Source organism: Ranitomeya imitator, chromosome 5, assembly GCF_032444005.1.
Source record: "Ranitomeya imitator isolate aRanImi1 chromosome 5, aRanImi1.pri, whole genome shotgun sequence".
Taxonomy (NCBI): domain Eukaryota; kingdom Metazoa; phylum Chordata; class Amphibia; order Anura; family Dendrobatidae; genus Ranitomeya; species Ranitomeya imitator.
In genome coordinates this window covers 94,662,587-94,687,938 of record NC_091286.1, presented here as the reverse complement: position 1 = coordinate 94,687,938, position 25,352 = coordinate 94,662,587, and the positions used below count along the sequence as shown (strand labels likewise).

The 25,352-nt window shown below is 43.5% G+C and overlaps 1 protein-coding gene across 3 annotated transcripts in view; it reads right to left on the bottom strand.

Annotated features, from left to right (window-relative positions):
- RALGAPA2 (Ral GTPase activating protein catalytic subunit alpha 2) overlaps positions 1-25,352 on the bottom strand; it is a 324,975-nt gene that overhangs the window by 87,481 nt on the left and 212,142 nt on the right. For all 3 annotated transcript variants that reach the window (XM_069768931.1, XM_069768929.1, XM_069768930.1), the window contains 2 exons: positions 24,615-24,773; positions 1,739-1,866 (listed from right to left, as the gene is read on the bottom strand). In XM_069768931.1, the coding sequence (XP_069625032.1) occupies positions 1,739-1,866; positions 24,615-24,773 (287 nt within the window). The remainder of the gene's footprint in view (positions 1-1,738; positions 1,867-24,614; positions 24,774-25,352) is intronic.

Here is a 25,352-nt window from a genome sequence, read left to right as displayed (position 1 = left end):
TTAATAATTACTAAGTGTAATTATTAAAAATACAAATGCAGTCCTATATTAATGTATTTTAGTCTGAGATTGTGCCCAATTTAGGGACACCTGTCCTACTTGCCAGTGATGCTAAAAAGTTAGATTTAATTATCCTATTGAAGGCTTCAGTTCATGAGATGGCATGAAGTTATGAGGGTAAGTACGGTATATACAGTGATGGATACAAGGCCAAACAAGCCGTTAGAGTAGTTCAATAGCTCGTGGCCTCCCCAACATGTTTCACTTAGATAGAGGTCATCAGGGGTCTGAGGCTATAATAATTTAATCTAGCTATTTAATGTCAGTGACAGGTAGGATAGGTGTCCCTATATAGGGTACTATCAGAGACTGAAATACAAATGTGCTTCTTCTATATTAATGTATTTTTAACAATTAGACTTATTAAATATTAACTGAAATAAACAAAAGTCATGTTTTAGTTCACAGTCCCTTAAATAGGGTTATTTACCCCAGAGGGGAACCTCTGCACAGAGAGATCATATTAGAAGAATGGTGATTCATTCAGTATTGCAGGTGAAATTGGAATTCACCAACAGCGTCTACGCAAAATATCAGGAAGTGTTTGCAGGACATTGGCCTACGAGCTAGACATCCAGGTACAGGTATTCTACTGACCATGTCACCGCTCTCATGGTGCAGGGCAAGACAGCAATGGAGACTGTAAAGAAGGGCTAGCCTCTTAAACGATGAATCCTATTTTTGTCTTGATCACAATTGTACCAAAAGAAGGGTCTGGAGACCACATGGGCAATAAATGAGGGAACATCATGCTGGTCCTACTCCAGGATTACAGTGTGGGGTGGCATAATATACTGCAGCTAGCCTCTCCTACTTTTCATTCTTGGTACACTAACAGTTAGCATTACATTGCTGTAGTCATGGAACTACAGGTACGGTCGGTTCTCCAAAGTGTGCCAGGAGCTGTTTTTCAACATGACAATACCAGACCACATGTTGCATCCTGCATTGCCTAAACATGCTGCCATGGCTCCCATCATGAACATTTGGTACATCATTGGTTGCCAATTGAAAATGGAGCTTTCACCAGTCGATTTTGATGATTTGCCTGCCTAATCTCATCCAGTGTGGCAGGAACATTTCTTAGAACAATTATGGACCTCATTTATATCATTTTTTATCATTTCCATAACACTAACATTTATTTCAATTAACATAATTCTAGGACTTTTCCTTCTTGGTGTTGCAAATTCAGTGCTGAAAAATGTATTTCCTGTTAGTTATGGAAACTATTAGGAGAAAATGTATTTCAGATTATTAATACATTGTAATCCCAAATCAGTAAAGTTTATATTTTTTCTTAAACATTTTCCAGAATCAAGCACGTCACTCTAGCTTAATAATGACATGTCCTCCTGTCTTAATTAAAGAAATCCCTTAATAGCAAGTCCACACAACCCCCCATGTCACCATCCATTCACATTATCTGAATGCCACTAGTAAGACTCAATATGGATCGTGTCAACTGGTGGGCGTACTGTTGACGGAGCAACATCAGTAGGGATAATGGTTGTGTTTTGATTATTCTTCCAAGATGACGCAATTGTTATTTCAATTTATGTAAACGGTCAATCTCCACGTGGCAGCTACCTGTGCGCTGCCAAAATATGAAATTAATGCACTTACCAAGTCCAAAGGAGGCCTTCTGTATGACACATGCCTAACATAAAAAGGATACAAGCTCTGGTAGAGAGGGATAAGAGACTTGACAGCCCGGCTGGCATTGATACAGGTTGCACACACTAGAGTTGGCAACAGCTTCTCTGTCACAATAGCGCCGTCAAAAAGGGGACCGAAAAATGGCACCTATAAAATAAACACAGGATTTTGATTAAAAAAACATTTTTAGCACAATTGTCTCCAAAGGAAAGCTGTCATAGTGCCAATGTGTGCATTTCTGCAGCCTCACAGATAGTATTCGCTATGTATACACACACCAAGGTGCTCTACCGGTAACACACAATATACAACATCACACATCCAAAAGGCATCTTTGTATGGGGAGAAAGACAAAGTTATTAGAGTTGAGCACATTTTTCAAAATTCGGTTACGATTATGATCGGCGGTGAATATTGTATTTGCAATATTTGCCGAACACATCCGAACGTCATTGGAGTCAATCGGAGTAGAAATGAACGAATATGTCCGGAACCAATCATCAAACATAAATTCGGCACGAATAGGGTACCAATATTGCACGAATATGGCAAATTCAGATTCAGTGACCGATTTCGAACATATTAGCTCAACTATAAAAGTTTTATCATAACGGTTATATCTTTAGTGTAGGTTTCTACCAAACAGACCACTCGTCATTGGACACCAAAATGCCAACACAGATATTCTGCACTTTGTGGGCTATTGTCTACATATAAAATGGACTTGTGCATTTCCTAATGAATATTCATGAGCACCGAGGGTTCTGCACCTGGCCAAGGTGAGTAAGAATATATTACTTAGGTGGTTTTCTACTCATTGGCCCTAAATATACAGTAACTCAGTAATTGGGCAAAACCATCAGTGACCAAGTCTATAAGTTCCATCCATGACAAAGCTTAACCCTTTAGTGACCACCAATGCATCTTTTTACTGACCTCACCTATCAGACAATAGCATCCCCCAACTGGTGAAAATGCGTTGGCTGTCGACTGTACACTATAGCTGACACCTTGCTGTATCAGACTTGATTAGTGTTGGCACTAACCATGGCTTTTTAACCCCTTAGATACTGCTGTCAATAGTGACTACAGCATGTAAATGGTTAACAGCATGTGGGGGTTCCCTCTTTAACACCATCGGCACCCTGAGATCATGATTGCGTGGTCCTGATGTTTGCCATGGCAAGTCACATTCAAATAACGGCCTAACGGCTATAGTAACCTGTTCAGAAGTCAGCAACATTTAGATGTCCTGTCATGCCACATTTTATTAATTGCTGAAAAGCATCCGAATGGTTAATAACCTACCCAACATCAGTTTTGAATACGTTCAGTGGTGTGGGTTTTAAAATGGTCTCACTTTTGAGGATTTTACGACACATAGGTACACCAAAGTCACTTCGAAACTGAATAGATCACTAAAAAAAGTAAGGTTTTTTTTTTTTTACTTTTTCTTGAAAAAATGAAAACTTGCTCTTACAGTTTTAAACCTTCTAGTATCCTAGCAAAATAAAAGGATATTTTAAAAATGGTGCTAATGTAAAGAATACATGAGGGAAAGGTTATGTAATGTAATGACTTCTGTGGCATGGCATTTTTTGACAAATTTGATATTTTTTATAAATTAACACAAAATATCGATATAAATATACTATTAACCTACAATGTATCACGTAAAATAAATGTCAAAATCAATGAGATCTGTTGAAGTTTTCTACACTTATTAGCACATACAGTGACACTGGTGGACACATTTGAAAAATATGGCCCCGTCATTAAGGGGTTAAAATGCTACTCTATAGCAGCCATCTAACATCCATGTTATGGTAAAAAAGACCAAGACCTCTCGAGGTTCCTGAAGAACAGTACTAAGGATGTTAAAATACAGTCGTCTTGTTGGAACTTGCACATCTATCAGACTCCTTAAAAATGGATGTCAGAATATCAGAGGAGGACATATGGTTTAACTGAATACTCTCAAGAGTACACATTGTACTATAATAGCATTAATTAATTATAACAGAAAAGAAGAGAGACAAATTTAGTTCAAATACAATTACTTCCAAACTGGAGGAAGGTGCTGTGCTCAGATGAGTACAAAATTATAAACTTTTTAGCCACCAAGGTAAATGCTATGTTAGGAGCCAAACCAATACAGCTCCTCACCCCAAGGACACCATCCCCACAGTGAAACATGGTGATGGCAGCATCATGTTGTGGAATGTTTTTCAGCAGCAGGGACAGGTAAAATGGTCCGAGTCGAGGAGAAGGATGGTGCGAAATACAGGGATATTCTTGAGGAAAAGATATTTCAGTCTGTCAGTGATTTGAGAATGGGAATGAGGATCACCTTCCAATAAGACAATGACACAAGGAATACTGCTAAAGCAACACTTGGGTGGTTTAAGGGGAAATGTGTAAATGTTATGGAGAGGCCATATTCAAAGTCCAGACCTGAATCCAATCGAGAATCTGTGGTCAGACTTGAAGATTGCTGTTCACCAGAGGAAACCATCTAACGAAGGAGCTGGAGCAGTTTTGCAAGATGTGGAAAGCATATAGAAAATATCCAAAGCGACTTGCATCTGTAATTGCTGCAAAAGGAGGCTCTATAAAGTACTGACTTGAGGGGAGATGTATAGTTATGCACACTGAAGTATTCAGTTATTTTGTCCTATTTGTTGTTTGCTTCACAATAAAAAGAAAACCAAATGTTCACAGTTATAGGCATGTCCTTTACATGACCTGATGCAAACCCTCACAACAAACAATGAAATTCTAGGTTGTGAGGTCGCAAGACATGAAAAAAACAAGGGTGGTGAATACTTTTGCAAGGCATTGTATGTTTACACGGCACTGCTACATGAGCACACACACATGCACTACATGTGTAAATACCAGCACATTCTGAAGTTCGGGTCACATAACCTGAAGGGTCCTTTAGCTAGTCAGGACTGCAGCATTCATGCAGCATTAGAGACATACGGGTAACATCCTCCTGCATCGATCAGATCAATCAGAGGTGATGGCGGTTCTCTCAGTGATCAGAAGGAGATTACAGAGGAAGCTGCCTCCAGACTATAAGACACTGGCGGGGACAGTGAGTGGGAGGCGTGGGAGGGCACGGTGCGGCCCATGGGCCACTGTTTTCCAGCCCCTTCTGTCTCGGTCCGTGTACCGGACTGGAAGAGCCAGAGGGCCAGATGTGGCCCGCGGTCCACACTTTGCCCAGGTCTGTGCTAGAGTGATAAATTCAATGGAAAAGTCATATAAATGAGTGCTACTGCCGAAAACTAGGATGGAATAATTGGCTTGTAGCAAAAGAAAAGTCACAATCGGATCTTCAATCCTGTTATGTTAGCAGTAGTATTTTCTGAATTATTAAAAACAAAATGGCCATAAAACAACCACAAATGACAGAAATTGGAAGAAAACAAGTCATTCATAAGAATGTCTTTATTTTTTTTTGTGTGAAGAAAGACAAGAGCTGGGCAATGCAGCGATTAGTGACATCTGACAGGGGTCACAAACTGCTCCCGACACTGCCAGGATGAATGGGGAATCTGTTTTTACGCATACATCAAGAGATAATAGAGTGGCATTAATAATAAAGAGGAAATGTAGAATGTACAAGCAGTAAAAAAAAAAAAAATCACAAACGCTACAGCCTTGTTAAAAGCTACGAAGCAAATACTCAGTATACAGCTCCGCCAGTTGTTCCAGAAAAGTGGCAGACATGCATCTAATCAGCATCCAACATTAGAAGAGGACGAGAAAGAGAGGGGGGTGCAAAAAAAAAAAAAAGACTGTATATAAAGCCTGAATATCGATCGACCCAATCACAACTGCCTCCCATCCTGAAGAGCTCAGCAGGGCAGACTGAGCAGCCTCTGCCTCCACTCCTGCACTTTGATAAGCTCACTTAGGTCCTCCAGGGAGAAAACGGTCAGGTCTGACACCAGATTTGCACCATCTGTTCCCCTTGTCTGCAGAGCAGCCCTAACTGACCAGAGCCAGCTCAGATACAGAGGGGTGCGGATTTAGTAAAACACCACTGCAAGAGAAGGGACACATGCTATTTGAATTATTAATTTAGCACTTTAAAAGCTAGCTGCATGCCTTCAGGTGTTCCCATGCACACAGCAGAGCGACTGGGAAAACTATCTAAACTGCTTCTGGACCAAACGGCTAACCCCCCAAATCAGAAATGGCAGAAAGCGAAACAAAAATAATAATCTACTTGTGCATAAAGTCCATTTCATGGCATAGCTAATGAAAGATTCCTGCCTGATTTGATCACTGTCTACAGACACAATACACGTAATCCATAGAAGACCAGAATTTACACTATATATTGCAATACTGAAGTACTGCAGAGTATAAAACAAGCAATCAGGATCCCAGGATCAAATGCCCCAAGGAGACTAAAAAAAATAAAACAAAATTAAAATCTACAAAAATTTCCCATTTTAAATATACAATAAAAAAAAACACAAATATGGAATCACCATTTCCGTGAAAGTCAAATCTCTGAAAAATATAAACGTAATTATCCCATACAGTAAATGCTGTAAAATGAAAAAAATAGATATTCCAGAATCCGTGTTTCTGTTGATGCACCTCTATAAAAAAAAATGCATTATCAAGCAATCAAAACATAGTTAAGTACCCCAAAATAATCCAAATACAAATGCCAACCCACCACGCAAAAAAACAAAATCCTACGCAGCTCCTTTGCCAGAAAAATAAAAAAATTATATGTCTCAGAATTTTTTTATTTTTTTTTTGCAATCGGTGGTAAAAACAAATAAACAACTGGAGTCAAATTCCTGACCCATTATCCCCTGTTCTGTAAAAATCCACTAATAAGTTTTTTTTTTTTTTTTAAATATTTTTGTTGCCATTTTCAAGGTCCACATTTTTTAACCACGAAAAATAAAACAGAAAAAAAAAAATTGGTACTGCCACATTTGTACATGCCAAACAGCAGCGAGACATGCAGCTGCGGGGACGCAAACATATTTTTTGAGCATGCCAAAATCACTCGATTAGAATCCAAGCATGCTCAAATACCACCTTATCTGAGCACGTTTGCTCATTATATATATAGATAGATAGATAGATAGATAGATAGATAGATAGATATGTAATAGCTCGTGGACTGAAAGTGTTCAAAACTTTTGAAATAGTTTTGACTATGAACTAAAAAAATTCTCACAATAGAAAGAAAACGAGGTGCAGAAGTCTATAGTCTACAGTCAAAGACACTAGTGAAAACACTAGGGAATGGGTAAATTATTGCACCAAATGGCTGAGAATGAATCTCCAATGGCTGGCCGCAGTATAAGGAGGCATCTGTGTCCCAGGGAGCCCATACCGGGTCCCTAGCGGTATGTGCGGAGAGGACAGCCCGCGTGCTAGCCTTTGTCCGCCGTGGCAGGCAGCTTTTCACCTCATTGTGCAGAAGACCCTCATACATCTGTGACGCGTGGAATGCTTTCATTCTAACAGACTTACTATTGTCTTTTTCTCTGCAGCTTAGTTGAGCAAGGGCGGCATTACGTGTGTGATAATTATGTTGCTTAATTAAGTGAAGAAAAAAAAAAAGAAGTTAGATTTCTGAATTTAAGGCGACAAACTAAAATAAATGTAAATTCTGCTGCATTAATTTTGTATCTAGAATAACTTTGCGTGTGATGGAGAAATGCATACAGAGTCCGCACTGGCCCAGTCTGAATGCAAACCAAAAGACTAACATTATGCTATGTAATGGCCTAATGCTGCTGGGGGCGCTGTAAGATGATAGACGCGGCATCATTTGATTAGGGAACACAATTTAAATAGCAGGAAAGAGGCCAAATAGCAGACATCTCCCTTCTGAGCTTCTCCATCCACCCTGGGGTCAGTAGCTAGTGAACTAAGGGTCAGCGGCACTTGCCCTGGAAATGTCTGGATACAGTTTATTGCTTTGTAATGGCTTTGTCTTCTTTTTAATATAGGAGTGCCATTACAAGTGCAGGGCCGAGCCATGAGCTCCTATCCCTACTAGGCACTATGCTTATTGGGGTGACATTTACACGTCAAAGACGTTCAGATTTTTTCCTTTTTCTGGTCACGCATGTTTTTATTGTTTAGGAACTACACTGTGTGCAGAATTATTAGGCAAGTTGTATTTTAGAGGATTATTTTTATTATTGATCAACAACTATGTTCTCAATCAACCCAAAAGACTCAAATATCAAAGCTTAATATTTTTGGAAGTTGGAGTGTTTTTTTCTTTTAGATTTGGCTATCTTAGGAGGATATCTGTTTGTGCAGGTAACCATTACTCTGCAGAATTATTAGGCAACTTCATAAAAACCAAAAATATTCCAATCTCACTTGTTTATTTTCACCAGGTAAACCAACATAACTGCACAAAATTTAGAAATAAACATTTCTGACATTAAAAAACAAAACCCCCCCAAATTAGTGACCAATATAGCCACCTTTCTTTATGATGACACTTCCGTCCATCCATAGATTCTGTCAGTTGCTTGATCTGTTTACGACCAACATTGCGTGCAGCAGCTACCACAGCCTCCCAGACACTGTTCCAAGAGGTGGACTGTTTTCCCTCCCTGTAGATCTCACATTTTATGAGGGACCACAGGTTCTCTATGGGGTTCAGATCAGGTGAACAAGGAGGCCATGTCATTACTTTTTCTTCTTTGAAACCTTTACTGGCCATCCACGCTGTGGAGTAGTTGGAGGCATGTGATGGAGCATTGTCCTGCATGAAAATCATGTTTTTGCGTCAAACACGCAGCGTCCAGATGTTACAGCATAGTGGAGGGGATTTCATGAAATCCCATCTCCACTATGCATTAAAAGACGCATGCGGCTGACCCGCGGAAACGGACATGCGGCGCGTCGTTTAAGAACGCAGCATGTCCTTACATTGCTGAAACAATGCAAGGACAATGCAGGTGACCTGCCAGTGACCTCGGGTGCAGATTTGATCAGGATTTTACCTGCATAAAATCCTGACAAAATCCTGATGCAATCCTGAACGTGGACACATACCCTTCCAGAAACTGGCAGTAGGTCTGGGAGTTGAGCTTCACTCCATCCTCAACCCGAAAAGGTCCCACAAGTTCATCTTTGATGATACCAGCCCATACCAGTCCCCCACCTCCACCTTGCTGGCGTCTGAGTCAGAGTGGAGCTCTCTGTCCTTTACTGATCCAGCCTCTGGCCCATCCATCTGGTCCATCAAGAGTCACTCTCATTTCATCAGTCCATAAAACCTTTGAAAAGTCAGTCTTAAGGCTACGTTCAGACTAGCGTTGTGCGCCGCTGCGTCGGCGACGCAACGCACGACGCATGCAAAAACGCGGCAAAACGCACGCAAAAACGCTGCGTTTTGCGACGCGTGCGTCGTTTTTTGCCGAAAATCGGACGCAAGAAAAATGCAACTTGTTGCGTTTTCTTGGTCCGACGCTTGCGGCAAAAAAGATGCATGCGTCGCACAACGCAACAAACAAAAACGCATGCGTCCCCCATGTTAAACATAGGGGCGCATGACGCGTGCGTCGCCGCTGCGTCGCCCGACGCCAACCCGACGCACACTAGCACAACGCTAGTCTGAACGTAGCCTAAGATATTTCTTTGCCCAGTCTTGACGTTTTATCTTATGTTTCTTGTTCATAGGTGGTCATTTTTCAGCCTTTCTTACCTTGGCCATATCCCTGAGTATCGCACACCTTGTGCTTTTTGTTACTCCAGTAACATTGCAGCTCTGAAATATGGCAAAACTGGTGGCAAATGGCATCTTGGCAGCTTCACGCTTGATTTTCCTCAATTCATGGGCAGTTATTTTGCTTTTTTGCCCAACATGCTTCTTGCGACCCTGTTGGCTATTTGCCATGAAACGCTTGATTGTTCAGTGATCACGCTTCAAAAGTTTGGCAATTTCAAGACTGCTGCATCCCTCTGCAAGATATCTCACAATTTTGGACTTTTCAGAGCCCATCAAATCTCTCTTCTGACCCATTTTGTCAAAGGAAAGGAAGATGCCTAATAATTACGCACACCTTATATAGGGTTTTGATGTCATTAGACAGCACCCCTCCTCATTACAGAGATGCACATCACCTGATTTACTTAACTGGTAGTTGGCTCTCAAGCCTGAACAGCTTGGAGTAGGACATGTCTAAAAAGTATCATGTGATCAAAATACAACTTGCCTAATAATTCTGCACACAGTGTAGTGGTATTTAAAGAAGTCCCATCTAGATTTTTTTTTCTATTAAAATTGTATATTTGTTCTGCTGCTTTTCTCAGTGACGTCACCACAATTGTGACTAGCCGCCTCACTCTACGCTCCATGTGAACCGGAAGTCTCCTTTACAATGTAAGTCTATAGAATCTCATTCTCGCACACCACAGGCTTACATTGTAACAACCACTTTCAGGTAACGCAAGGTGACTCAGATAGTCTGCAGAGGGGTGATGTCACTGAGAAGAGGAGCAGAGCAGCACTGGACACTGGAGAGTGCAGCAGGAGGTGAGTATATTAATACACTCACACAATATTACATGCATATATATACATTAGCTAGTAAAATATATAGATGGTAGTGCTTCCCTACCTAGGACCTGTCATCAGGGCAAAAAATTGCCATTTTTTGCTGTGAAAGTATTCCCATGCTTCACAATATATATATATATATATATATATATATATATATATATATATATATATATATATATATATATATATATATATATATATATATATATATATATATATATATATATATATATATAAATTTTTACATGCACTATGCAGTTCCAAATATATGGGCCCTTTTATTTAGTGTTAATTTTTATGTTGTTTGCCAATAAGTGGCTCAAAGAAATTATCCAAGGCATGTCTTTAGGCTGTCTGTGTTATTACCCTGTGCATCACATACCCAAAAAGAAAAAAGGCCCATATCTCTGGCAGGTTTGGCAATACCAAATATGTGTATTATTATTATTTTTTTAATTGTTTTATTTTCAATGGGACAAAGGGGGTGATTTGAACTTTTGTGCTTTTTTTTCAGATTTTTAAAGGGAACCTGTCACCCCGTTTTTTCAGATTGAGCTATAAATACTGTTAAATAGGGCCTGCGCTGTGCGTTACTATAGTGTATGTAGTGTACCCTGATTCCCCATGTATGCTGAGAAATACATTACCAAAGTCGCCGTTTTCGCCTGTCAATCAGGCTGGTCTGGTCAGGTGGGCGTGTTCACAGCGCTCTTTTCTTCCCCAGCTTTCCGTTGGTGGCGTAGTGGTGTGCGCATGTCCAGAGTTCCGAATTCCCTGCGCCCACGTGAAGACACAGCGCGCGATCTGCGCTGTAATCCCTTGCATCGGTGGGGGCGGCCATCTTCCTGGGGCCGCGCGTGCGCAGATGGAGTGCTCTGCTGCACGGGGCTTCAGGAAAATGGCCGCGGGATGCCGCGCGTGCGCATTAGAGATCGCGGCGGCCATTTTCCCAAAGCAGAGTTTGCAATCTCTAATGCGCACGCGCGGCATCCCGCGGCCATTTTCCTGAAGCCCCGTGCAGCAGAGCACTCCATCTGCGCACGCGCGGCCCCAGGAAGATGGCCGCCCCCACCGATGCAAGGGATTACAGCGCAGATCGCGCGCTGTGTCTTCACGTGGGCGCAGGGAATTCGGAACTCTGGACATGCGCACACCACTACGCCACCAACGGAAAGCTGGGGAAGAAAAGAGCGCTGTGAACACGCCCACCTGACCAGACCAGCCTGATTGACAGGCGAAAACGGCGACTTTGGTAATGTATTTCTCAGCATACATGGGGAATCAGGGTACACTACATACACTATAGTAACGCACAGCGCAGGCCCTATTTAACAGTATTTATAGCTCAATCTGAATAAACGGGGTGACAGGTTCCCTTTAAAAACTTTTTTTCTTTTACCTTTTAACTTTAATAGTCTTCTTTGGAGACTTGAAGCAGCAATGCTGTCCTATACATGGCAGGGCTTCAGCACTGCTATGTATAGCAGAAATGACAATCTTCTGTGAACGTCGGCACAAGCCATCATTCACAGGAGTATTGTAATGACAGGCACATGGGTCTTGAGCAGACAGGGATCTTCGGCGGTCTTCTTAAATCCTGCTGTCAGAGAGGGACAGTGGAAAGTAAGAGGCCAACAGCCGCGGGAGGAGCGGAGTTGATAAAGATATATGATGGGTGATTAAATCAGCTGGTTAAAAAAGGGAATAATCAGGGACAGAAGAAAAATTAAAATAGGAGAAAAAAGTGGCCATCTTTTCAACTGGTGACAGGTTACCAGTTGCTACTCAGCACAAATATGCTCAGTTTTAGAGCGTTTCCCCATAATAGACCGCCTACAGGGGTACTTCTACCTTTGCAACCATTTTTATTGCTCAATTATATTTAATATGAGTCACCTTTGCAAACTGTCTTGATTAAACACTTTTTATATTCTGTGAAAGGGTTAAGGGACTCATATGTTTAGTCATAGATCGGTTGGGAGACTTTGCCCCTGCATTGATCTTCCTCCATCACTGCAAAACTTCCATCTCCATATATAAATACACCATCATTTTTTTAATTTTTGTTAAAAGGCAAGAGATTTTATTCCACTACTTTTGAAAAAAAAAATACAGATTGTTCTCATTATGGCTTTGGTAAATGATGTCATGTATGTGATGTTACTGTAAGGTTTTGGAACTCCTAGAGTGAACCCCCAGATCCGCGACAACAAACCTCCAACGATGAGCTAGCCAGGTAGACCACCCCCAATACAAGGCTCGTTAGGGGCAGGCCCAAGGGAGACTATTGCCGCAGAAGCTGGCACTTGGGACAGGAAATAGGAGGTTCAAAAGAGAGAGGGAGAGTGTAGGTCTGACTGAGCGAGAAAAGACGTTGGATGGACTGGAAAGAAACGAGACAAGAAGATTACTGAAAATGACGCAGACACAGGGATGGCTGGGCGAGACAGAGGCAGAAAGTGGATAGGACACGGAGGAGACACAGGACCGACCAGACTAGAACGGAGAAACAAGGAAGACTTGAAAATCACTGAGACACTATTCGAACCGGACTGAGCAGAGACACAGGACAGACCACGCAGAGACAAGAGAGGACCTGGGTCATAAGTAGCACAAATGACAATCAGGCAAGGAGGCAGAGAAAGGGTTACCTTAAATAGATGGGACGCAGAAGGACTTCCCGGTCAGGGTCCTCCAGGGTCAAAGAGAGGAGAAGCGGCGCGCCTGTATATCAAAAGAGGAAGTGCGCGTGCGCAGAGGGAGCTGGAGTGCGTAGTGCGCACGCGCAGTCGGCGGAATCCCAGAAGCTGCGGTGAGTCATGAAGAGGAGAAGGAAGAACGCGCGCCTGCAGGAGGAGCGGGCCGAAGCAGGTAAGTATGCCGGCGAGCAGAGAAGGCAGGCAGGGCAGCAGGAGAGGCGGCGCAGTGCGGCGTCATGACAATGTATGTAAAAAATTACTTAAAATCCATGATACTTAAGTTCTAAACACCTTGGTATTTAACAATCCACCTTCCTAATTGGGGGTCTTCCTTAGGGATGTGTCCCCTCTTAGATCATTTGTTCTCGCACCTGAGTGGTTACTGTTCTTATATTGCCACCTCTTTTTTCCCCTCTACATCTTTTTCTCTATTTTCCCTTACCCACACTACCTTTCCCTCGCCATTTTCCTGCATATACTTCTTTATTTTAGAATTTTTTAAACTGGAAGTTCTCTGCAAGCAGATTATACATGCTGATATCTAAGTGTTATTTATGTAACCTGCTTTTCTATTTTTCTCATTGGCTCTGTATTTAGGTTATCGATATCTGTAGAATGTTCTTTATAAGCTTATGTGACAGTCTCTGGGGGGGAAAAAAATCTCTTATATGCAGACGTACGTGTTACAATTTTTAGGACTACAAACTAACCCTGTGTAGTCTGATCACGTAGTCTTACTCCTTCCACCTGCTCCCCGTTACTGGTAAAGTACATTTGGAATGAAATGCCAGAAATCTGAAACTAATGGGAAACATTATGACTAGATCAGACAAAATGGGGAATTTGGTTAAGATTTGTATAACCCCGCCCACACCACTGATTGGCAGCATTGTGTGGACACTCTGCCAATCAGTGTTGAGGGCGTGGTTCTACAGAACTCATGAATATGGAGGACTACCTGGCAGCAGACTTATAGTCCCCTACTGATAATCTCCTACTGATTAAACAGTAATTTTATAAAAACTACAATAAGCAGCTCAGTAAGTAATACATTGCTGAAATCCGGGTCTCTGGCACTACATTAAGTTGCTCTCACATGGGACAACAACTTGGTGACAGGTTTCCTTTAAAAACTTCAGAAAGCATTACATACAGAAGAGAACTGGGGGAGCAGTGTAAATTTTATAGACGTGATAGTCATACATTCTGCATGATAAAGAAATCCACTTTTTTAATGCCCTGGCATCATATGATGAGTATTTTAGAACTGGAGTAATTTTAATGTCAGGCAGAAAATTGTTTAACCCCTTCATGAATAGGCAATTTTTTTGTGCTGTTGGCTAAAAAGATCTCCAATGAAGCCAAACCTGTGGCTAGGCTTCACGGGAGTATGATGGTGGCAGCGGATAGGGCCGTCAACGCATCAGCTAAGGAGTTGCACCCAACATCCTTTGTCGCGAAGGGGTTGGAAAAGTTTTTGCAGCCATTCTGACATGGCAATGTGGGTTACACGCACTATCAATTTATAATGCAGGTTTTCACTGTAGCGTTTGTGTGAGATTTCAGAAAATTGAAGCACGCTACAATTTACACTTGCAGTAATCTAGCACAGGCACAGTGGGAAAGTGTAGTCCTTTAAATGAGTAAGTATTGCCTATAACACTTATATGGTCCTGTTACCTAGGGCAAAATCAGTACTTTATTAGCTGGAGCTGAGCGTTAAGAAAGGTGGTCCCAAGAGGTGGACTCCCCTCTTTGAAGTTCATATTCCCTTTACTGATCTGCTCTAGAAGCACAACATATGAAAAACAGTGTATATGGGAATAAACTAAATAGCCAACCGTGCATTTAAAGTAGAATACCCCACACCAGGGCGTTAGCTACCTTTGGCATACTAGCAGTTGTACAACTACAATTCCCAGCATTCCCCGACAGCTGCAGTTAGATTGAAAGCTCTGAGGATCTGTTCTTAGAGATCAATGCCCAATATTTGCACACCCTCACTGTAATCTTCAGAGGGAAATGGTAGCATGTGTGAGGAAAAAGTGAAAACCGCTATACAGAGATTCCGACTAAGAAGCATCGGTACCATGATGATGACATGGCTGACTGCTTTACATGCATGCCTAGGAACAGCAGCAAGGAGTGAAGACATCTATACAATAAAGCAGTGGAAACCTTTGTGTGTCAGATTATGGATGGATGGAAAAAGCAGCTGCAAAGTGGGCGAGATTCCAACAAATTTCACCAGCGCACCACATACATTGTCATCACAGCATATCAATACAGGTTTCAGATTTTACCCTTATGGCTTATTGTTTACAAGAGAAAAAAAGTTTTAGGTTTATGTTTTTAAAGAAAATTGTGTCTCCTGCAGAAATAATTACAGTGCATTAATTAATTCTGGAACTATTCGGTACACCCAATTGTGATACATTTGCAACATCATATCGAACAGAATGTTAAAGTACTTTAATGATTCCTCAGTCCCTCATTTATCCGGCAGTCAGAGCCCTTGACTGTGCTTTCTAGCACTTGAGACTAGGCTTTGATCACTGTTTTCCAAGTAGATGAATGCAGAAAACTATTTTATATTTACAGGCATATCTTTGCCGCTTGGCAGTGGACGTGGGTAAAAAACAGGCAAGCCTTAAGGTACTGTCACACTAGACGATATCGCTAGCGATCCGTGACGTTGCAGCGTCCTCGCTAGCGATATCGTCTAGTGTGACAGGCAGCAGCGATCAGGATCCTGCTGTGCTGTCGCTGGTCGGGGAAGAAAGTCCAGAACTTTATTTGGTCGCTGGACTCCCTGTAGACATCGCTGAATCAGCGTGTGTGACACCGATTCAGCGATGTCTTCGCTGGTAACCAGGGTAAACATCGGGTAACTAAGCGCAGGGCCGCGCTTAGTAACCCGATGTTTACCCTGGTTACCATCCTAAAAGTAAAAAAACAAACAGTACATACTTACCTACCGCTGTCTGTCCTCCAGCGCTGTGCTCTGCACTCCTCCTGCTCTGGCTGTGAGCGTCGGTCAGCCGGAAAGCAGAGCGGTGACGTCACCGCTGTGCTTTCCGGCTGCCCGGCGCTCACAGCCAGACCAGAGAAGCAGAGCGCCGAGGACAGACAGCGGTAGGTAAGTATGTAGCGTTTGTTTTTTTACTTTTTAGGATGGTAACCAGGGTAAACATCGGGTTACTAAGCGCGGCCCTGCGCTTAGTAACCCGATGTTTACCCTGGTTACCGGGGACCTCGGGATCGTTGGTCGCTGGAGAGCTGTCTGTGTGACAGCTCTCCAGCGACCAAACAGCGACGCTGCAGCGATCCGGATCGGTGTCGGTATCGCTGCAGCGTCGCTTAGTGTGACGGTACCTTTAGATTTAGGAGGCATCCATTTACCTCTATGAGTCCACACAGCTACAACTCTTATGTTTTGTGGAGGTAAGTCTAATTGTTAACAGTTCCTCTTTTAGAAGATCGATAATGTGCATTTTCTTGCCATAGTATCCAGAACAACATTCCCTCAACAGCACAAAGAAAGTTCCTCTAAGACACAAGACACGCACACAGAAGTGTTGATCAGTGGTCCAGTAGTGGAGGTCTGGGTGCTTGAACCCCCAATGATTGCTAAAATAATAAGGGCAGAAGCATAGAAGTTATAAGCTGAGAATAGGGCCCCTTCTCCAGGGTCTGATTAAGCTCGCTTAGCTCTCTTCGATCACATATGAAGTCTCAAAATAATCTTGGAAATAATTTTGGAAAGTGCCATTTGTAAGTGGAGAACTGCATTTCTCTCTTCTTATCAGGAACCACAAAAAAATGTGTGATGTTAAAGGGGTTGTTCTGGACTTAAAGGGAAGGTACCGCATTTGTAGGTCATTAATAAATCACTGTAATGTAGCATAACATGCTGCTATAGGCAAGTGTGAAATGCATGTGAAACAGATTTCATGTGTTATATGAGTTTAAAGAATGCACTGGGGGCTAACATCTTGGTTTTGCAGCAGTAGCAGGGCACTATCAGATTACGGCACCCCATGGACATAGGAGATAAAAGACTATATATATATATATATATATATATATATATATATATACACACACACAGTACAGACCAAAAGTTTGGACACCTTCTCATTTAAAGATTTTTCTATATTTTCATGACTATGAAAATTGTACATTCACACTGAAGGCATCAAAACTATGAATTAACACATGTGGAAAAATATACTTAACAAAAAAGTGTGAAACAACTGAAATTATGTCTTATATTCTAGGTTCTTCAAAGTAGCCACGTTTTGCTTTGATGACTGCTTTGCACACTCTTGGCATTCTCTTGATGAGCTTCAAGAGGTAGTCACCGGGAATGGTTTTCACTTCACAGGTGTGCCCTGTCAGGTTTAGTAAGTGGGATTTCTTGCCTTATAAATGGGGTTGGTTCCATCAGTTTTGTTGAGCAGAAGTCTGGTAGATACACAGCTGATAGTCCTACTGACATTCTCTTGATGAGCTTCAAGAGGTAGTCACCGTGAATGGTTTTCACTTCACAGGTGTGCCCTGTCAGGTTTAGTAAGTGGGATTTCTTGCCTTATAAATGGGGTTGGGACCATCAGTTTTGTTGAGCAGAAGTCTGGTAGATACACAGCTGATAGTCCTACTGAATAGACTGTTAGAATTTGTATTATGGCAAGAAAAAAAGCTGCTAAGTAAAGAAATAGGGATTTTTGTGTACTCACCGTAAAATCCTTTTCTCCGAGCCATTTATTGGGGGACACAGACCGTGGGTGTATGCTGCTGCCAATAGGAGGCTGACACTAAGTGATACAAAAAAAGTTAGCTCCTCCCCTGCAGTATACACCTTCCTGCTGGCTCTCAGCTAACCAGTTCGGTGCAAAAGCAGTAGGAGATCAATAACAATATATGAGCGTATAGCATGTCATATTATATAACAATCATAAGCTAATAACAGGGTGGGAGCTGTGTCCCCCAATGAATGGCTCGGAGAAAAGGATTTTACGGTGAGTACACAAAAATCCCTATTTCTCCTTCGCCTCATTGGGGGACACAGACCGTGGGACGTCCCAAAGCAGTCCCTGGGTGGGGACAACAACAGATCAGGCCCTGTGTAACCGCTACTTACAAGTGCGCCACCGCGGCCTTTAGAGTCCGCCTGCCCAGACTCACATCTGTGGAAGTGTGGGAATTATAGTGCTTCAAGAATGCATGCGGACTGGACGAATCCGCAAGCTTGCAGGCGTGCCTTGCTGACGCCTGGTGCCTAGAACCCTTGATAGACAGGGAGATAGGCTGACATCTAGCACGGAAGGACTCCTGGATGGTGAAAAGAATTCACCATGTTATCATGGTCGATGAAACAGGTAAACCCTTCCTGAAAATGTCAGGAAGCCTTCCTCTACCGTCAGGAAGCCCAAATAAAACATCCAACCTTCAGAAGGACGCCGTCCTCAAGACGTACCTACTCAGAGCACTCACTTCGTCCAGCATATGGGGGATCTTATTCCATTTTGTGGACTGGAGCCAAAAGAGATGAGGGAAGAACTATGCCCTCATAACAGTGGTAATACAGTACCACCTTGGTAACAAGGGATGGAGGTGGCCTGAGGACAACCTTGCCTCGAAGGTAATAAAGGAAAAAAGTCTGAAAGAGCAGAGAAGCTAGCTCCGAAGACTCGTCAGAGTGAGAATATCGCAGAGGGGAACGGGACGACTTTCCCTGATAGTAAAGTCTGCCCGGATGAAAAAGGAGCCTACTGTAAGGCTCCTAGGAATAATAAGGTCACAATGATCTAACGGTATGCGATAGGGAAGAACTACGTGTGAAAAACTCCCTGGGAGAAAGTCCCTACTTGCGGTTGTGCTGCGATAAGGCGAGAAGATACTAGCTCCGCAAACAAAAAAAACGGACGTGGTCAGTGCGGATCTCTGAGGATCACTGGGGCCCCTTTCTGCTTCCGAAAGGCTTTCGGAAGCAGTGGAAGGAGAGTTATGGAAACTGGTACCACGGCAGAACCAGAGCATGGAGAACGATGGCTCTTGGATCTCGAGGCCGAACCACGAACTCGAGTACATTGGCCTTCAGTCTGGATGTCATCCCACCTACAACTGGAGAGCTCCAGTAAGGACAGATCTGATGGAAGACTTCGGGGTGAAGTTCCCACTGACTTGAGGCGGAACCCTGACGGCTGAATTTGTTTGCCGTTCAGAGTTCTACTTCTGGGATATATACTGCCGAGATCACCGAATAATAGACTTCGGCCCATCAGAGAAAGTGAGGTACCTCGGTCATGGCGCCTGACCGTGGGTACCTGCTAGATGACTGACGTAAGGCACCGCCGTGGCATTATCCAATTGAATTCGGACAGGGAGACCCGCCAGAAGGCAGTGGACCTGCTGTAAGACTACAGTTCGGATCTCCAGAACAATGATGGGGAGAAGAAGACTGGCATTGGTAGTTACTAATAACCATTGAACCGGGAGAAAGGCCCTGGATGAAGAAGGAGCTCAGAGACTATTGTCTGAAAGTCTGTTTGACTTGCTGAAAACGAGCGGAGCGAAGGAAACCGTTTCCATTGTCGTCACCATTTTTGCTCAGAACTCTCTTAGCAAATCGAATGAAATGAGGGGGTGAGTAATCAAGTCCTCAGAACTCTCCTTGCGCGAGCTCCCTGTTGAAGGGCCATGACCTTGTCTCGAGGAAGAATTACCATCCTTCTAGAAGTGTGCAGGATCATCCTCAAAAAGGATATCTGCTGGGCTGGAAATGAGGAGAACTTGTCTAAGTGTAGCTGCCAGCCCAGGAGAGAAGGTATCGCAAGAGATATAGACGACTCAGCGTAGTCCTGGAAGGGCGGCTAGACAGACCAAACAGGGCAGGACGAGCACGCCTCTAGAGTGCAAGAGAAACATGACTTCCGCCATGACCCGAGCGAACACTCTGGGTGCGGAAGCAAGGCCGAAGGACAAGGTTGTGACTTGAAAATGCTGTTGACGAATGGAAAGGCGAAGGAATTTTTGTAGAGGGCAAGCAACCCGAATGTCGATGGATGCCGGAAACTGCACCTTTTTCTGTTGAAGTAATGGCTGAGCGGAGGGACTCCATCCAAAGAAGGAGGACCATGTCAAAGGTTGTTAGAAGTTTGAGGTCCAGGGTCGATCTTACCTTTCGTTCCCCTGTTTGGAACCAAGATCCCTTAGATCTAGACTGTGCTGGACAATCCTTATACAATCCTTTGTCAGTCTCCCGCTCAAAAGATTTGATTGGCCAGTTGTTGCTGGTGTGAATCAAGGTAGTTAAGGTCTCCAGCCAGGAGACCATTGCTCTAGCTATCCATGCGGCCACTAGGGAGGATAGAGCGCTGGACCCGAAGCCGCAAGACGGAACGAACCAGATTTGCTATCTGACAGTCCGTGGTATTTTTAATTGATGACCCATCAGGTAGGGATACTGGTAGGTATACCACAGGAGATTCTACCCGGTTAAACTGCCCCATGGCAGAATGTGCGGCTGCATCCAGCAGGTCATAGTCTCTTGCCATCTCCTCTTTTCACGGTGCAGAGATAAAAATTAGGAACCCTCGATCCATCAATCTCTTAACAGGGAAGTGGAGAGGAATTGTCCGCCCTCTTGCATCATCCACTTAATAGTGGTGATGCAGAGGGGGGAGCTCGTACGCCAAAAAGGGTGCCTCTATATGTCCACAGAGTTCAGGTCTCCAGGTGGACAGGACAGGTTGTCTGGCGTTAGGCCTGGATGCAGAAGAGGAAACATGGAGACGACACTCCGTGTGCTCGTCTGTTGATGGTGTGGGGAGATCGGTGCCCTTTAAAGGACCCGTCGCCCTTAAAAAAACAGGCCAGGCATGGCATCCCACGTAGAGGCTTTTGTCCAGTGAATCGCTTATCCGAATTGAATGGCAAATGCGCTCGAGGGAATTTGGTCTCGAAGCTCTGGCAAGCTCAGGCAATATCCAATCCATATTCAGAGCCTTGTTGTCATCAAATCATTGGTGAGGGAGCAGAAAACGAAAAACTTACGTTTTCTAGATGCCTGTATGTTTCTAGATGCCTGCACGTTTCTAGAATACTTGCGGCCCCTGCTAGCCGACGGCTCCCATGTAGGATAGGGACCATGTATATTGGTCCTGCGAGCACTCCAAACACAGAGGGTACACAGAGGGATTCAATCTCTTGGTCCGAGAACCATGGATTGGTCAGTGAAGAATTCCACTGAGGGGAACTAGAGGATAAAGCTGGGGTCGGCGGCGGAGGGCTCCTCGGACTGATTAAGCGCCTTTAAGACCAGGGAATACTGGTCATGCACCATTAAGACCAGGAAAAATACTGGTCATACGCCTTTAAGACCAGGAAAAATACTGGTCATACGCCTTTAAGACCAGGGAATACTGGTCATGCGCCTTTAAGACCAGGGAATACTGGTCATGCGCCTTTAAGACCAGGGAATACTGGTCATGCGCCTTTAAGACCAGAGAATACTGGTCATGCACCTTTAAGACCAGAGAATACTGGTCATGCACCTTTAAGACCAGAGAATACTGGTCATGCACCTTTAAGACAAGGGAATACTGGTCATGCACCTTTAAGACCAGGGAATACTGGTCATGCACCTTTAAGACCAGGGAATACTGGTCATGCACCTTTAAGACCAGAGAATACTGGTCATGCACCTTTAAGACCAGAGAATACTGGACATGCACCTTTAAGACCAGAGAATACTGGTCATGCACCTTTAAGACCAGAGAATGCTGGTCATGCACCTTTAAGACCAGAGAATACTGGTCATGCACCTTTAAGACCAGAGAATACTGGTCATGCATCTTTAAGACCAGAGAATACTGGTCATGCACCTTTAAGACCAGAGAATACAGGTCATGCACCTTTAAGACTGGGAATCCTGGTCATATGCCTTTAAGACCAGGAAATACTGGTCATGTGCCTTTAAGACCAGGTACTTCCTTACCCGGGTACTGATGTAGAGTCGATGTGCCCCTTTAATGCAAAAATACTGTGATCCCAGTGTGAGCTGGCCGGGTGGACCAAGATGGCCACCGGGAGCTGCAGAGTTGATAAAATCTCGCAGAGAGCGAGAAGCGCCAATTTGGGGGGTGGAGCCACAGACACGATGTTGAATAGGCCTAAGCCGGGGCCTAAAGTTCTGTAGCCGGCGGAAGTCACCAGTAGGTCGTTCCAGGCAAGACTTCCAGGATGCGGCCTACAAATCGGCCGAAGCCGGGGGCTAAATGTTTGCAGCCATCCAGAGCGTTACCTCAGAGAGGTGGGCCACAGGGAAGTGGCTGAGGTTGCCTGTCAGCATGTGAATATCCCACTGAAGATGGATCCACTCACCATCGGTGCGCGTCCCGGCATGGAGCCGCCGCAGATGTGGGTTTCAGCGCTGTTGTGTGCAGCGTGGACGGTGCAGGGATAAATCTCAATCCATCATCCGTTTGTTAGGGAGGTGGAGAGGAACCGTCCGCCTCCTTGTGCCATCCGCTTTCACAGTGGTGGGACAGTGGGAGCTGCTCGGACGCCATAGAGAGGGGCCTCTCTACAGCCACGGAGTTCAGTCCGGGTGGACAGGGCCAGTTGTCCGGCATTAGGCCTGGCTCCAGGAGAGGATACATGGAGGCGACACTCCATGTGGTCGCCTGCTGCTGGTGTGGGGAGATCGGGACCATGAAAGGAACCGTCGCCCCTGAAGTGAGCTCAGGCATGGCTTCCCACGTCGCAGGAAAGGGTACAGGGAGGTATACTCGCCGTGCTCGCCTGTTGATGGTTCGGGGGAGATCGGAACCTTGAAAGGAACCGTCGCCCCCTTCACTCCGTTAATTAAAAAATAAAAATTTACAGAAAAGTAAACAATAAAATAAAAACGTTGGGGTCTGAAACAGACCCATGTGCCTCCTACAGACACTAAGCAAGAACTGGTTAGCTGAGAGCCAGCAGGAAGGTGTATACTGCAGGGGAGGAGCTAAGTTTTTTTGTATCACTTAGTGTCAGCCTCCTATTGGCAGCAGCATACACCCACGGTCTGTGTCCCCCAATGAGGCGAAGGAGAAAAACGAGTGGCCATCATTACTTTAAGAAATGAAGGTCAGTCAGTCCAAAAAATTGGGAAAACTTTGAAAGTGTCCCCAAGTGCAGTTGCAAAAACCATCAAGTGCTACAAAGAAACTGGCTCACATGAGGACCGCCCCAGGAAAGGAAGACCAAGAGTCACCTCTGCTTCTGAGGATAAGTTTATCCGAGTCACCAGCCTCAGAAATCGCAGGTTAACAGCAGCTCAGATTAGAGACCAGGTCAATGCCACACAGAGTTCTAGCAGCAGACACATCTCTACGACAACTGTTAAGAGGAGACTTTGTGCAGCAGGCCTTCGCGGTAAAATAGCTGCTAGGAAACCACTGCTAAGAACAGGCAACAAGCAGAAGAGACTTATTTGGGCTAAAGAACACAAGGAATGGACATTAGACCAGTGGAAATCTGTGCTTTGGTCTGATGAGTCCAAATATGAGATCTTTGGTTCCAACCACCGTGTCTCTGTGCGACGCAGAAAAGGTGAACAGATGGACTCTACATTCCTGGTTCCCACTGTGAAGCATGGAGGAGGAGGTGTGATGGTGTGGGGGTGCTTTGCTGGTGACACTGTTGGGGATTTATTCAAAATTGAAGGCATACTGAACCAGCATGGCTACCACAGTATTTTGCAGCGGCATGCTATTCCATCCGGTTTGCGTTTAGTTGGCCCATCATTTATTTTTCAACAGGACAATGACCCCAAACACACCTCCAGGCAGTGTAAGGGCTATTTGACCAAGAAGGAGAGTGATGGGTGCTACACCAGATGACCTGGCCTCCACAGTCACCAGAAAAGAACCCAATCAAGATGGTTTGGGGTGAGCTGGACCGCAGAGTGAAGGCAAAAGGGTCAACAAGTGCTAAGCATCTCTGGGAACTCCTTCAAGATTGTTGGAAGACCATTTCCGGGGATTACCATCAAGAGAATGCCAAGAGTGTGCAAAGCAGTCATCAAAGCAAAAGGTGGCTACTTTGAAGAATCTAGAATATAAGACATATTTTCAGTTGTTCCACACGTTTTGTTAAGTATATAATTCCACATGTGTTTAATGCATAGTTTTGATGCCTTCAGTGTGAATTTACAATTTTCATAGTCATGAAAATACTGAAAAATCTTTAAATGAGAAGGTGTGTCCAAACTTTTGGTCTGTACTGTAAATATATCTGTGTACTTGCAGTTGCTCTTTTTGCCTTTCTACCCATATCATTATTCTCTTTTCTCTGTGTAGAAACAGGAAGTCTCTTGTCCCTGCATGAATCATTCCTCTCTTCAAATCTTAACTCAGCTGCACCCCCCAGTCCCACCGCCAGGAACTTTTGCAGTGACCCATGAGTCATACAGGGAAAAATTGACCTGCTGTTTCTACATAGAGCTTAGAAGGATTCAGCTAGTCAGTTTTTAATCACCTGATTGCACAGACCTAATGAGCAATTGTAAGTACACAGTACTTCTTTAACAACCTTAACCTATGAAATTATTACTATCTTTAAAAATAAATTACCTCTGGTTTCTTCATTATTTCAATAAAATACATCCGATTCTTCATTGGGTAAATAATAATTAAAACATCTCCAAAATCTGTAGGGATAATGCCCCTTCGGTAGTTCCTAGTATGTTCAGACCAAACAATGTGAACTTCATCATTTCCAAGATGCCGAAGCTGCAAAAAAAAAAAAAAATTAAGTTTATAACAGTAACTATATGAGACAATTTTCATTATTTGCAACTGCATGTTTTCTAAATGCACTTTCACCAACACTTTTTTTTATAATAATGCCAAGGCGAAACAACGTGCATTACCAAAAGACAAGAAAAGTGTAGTTACACCATCTTAGAATATCGCAATATAAAGAAGGTAGCAACTTTGCAAATGATCTTGATTAAATATATCCTTTTATTTCCAATCACGGCTCCTATGAAAACAAATACATCTCCATGGTAACAGACTACACACAAACATTGTGTAGTCTGATTCTGAATTCACACCAACTCACTGGCAAGTAATTGGGGACAGACGGGAGTATAACTGCCGGATCAGATGCCACTACGTGTGCCTCTAGTGTGCACTAAGCTCCAATAATTCAAAACACGATGTACAACTTGCGGTTTTTAGCTCTGCTGCGCTGTGGCACATCTATACGAGTCTAAAGGAACGTGAAACTCTCCACTAATAAAAGGAACCTTAGTCAATTCTTTATGCTTTTTAAGTTTTTACTCTCGACCGATGAATCTGTGTATA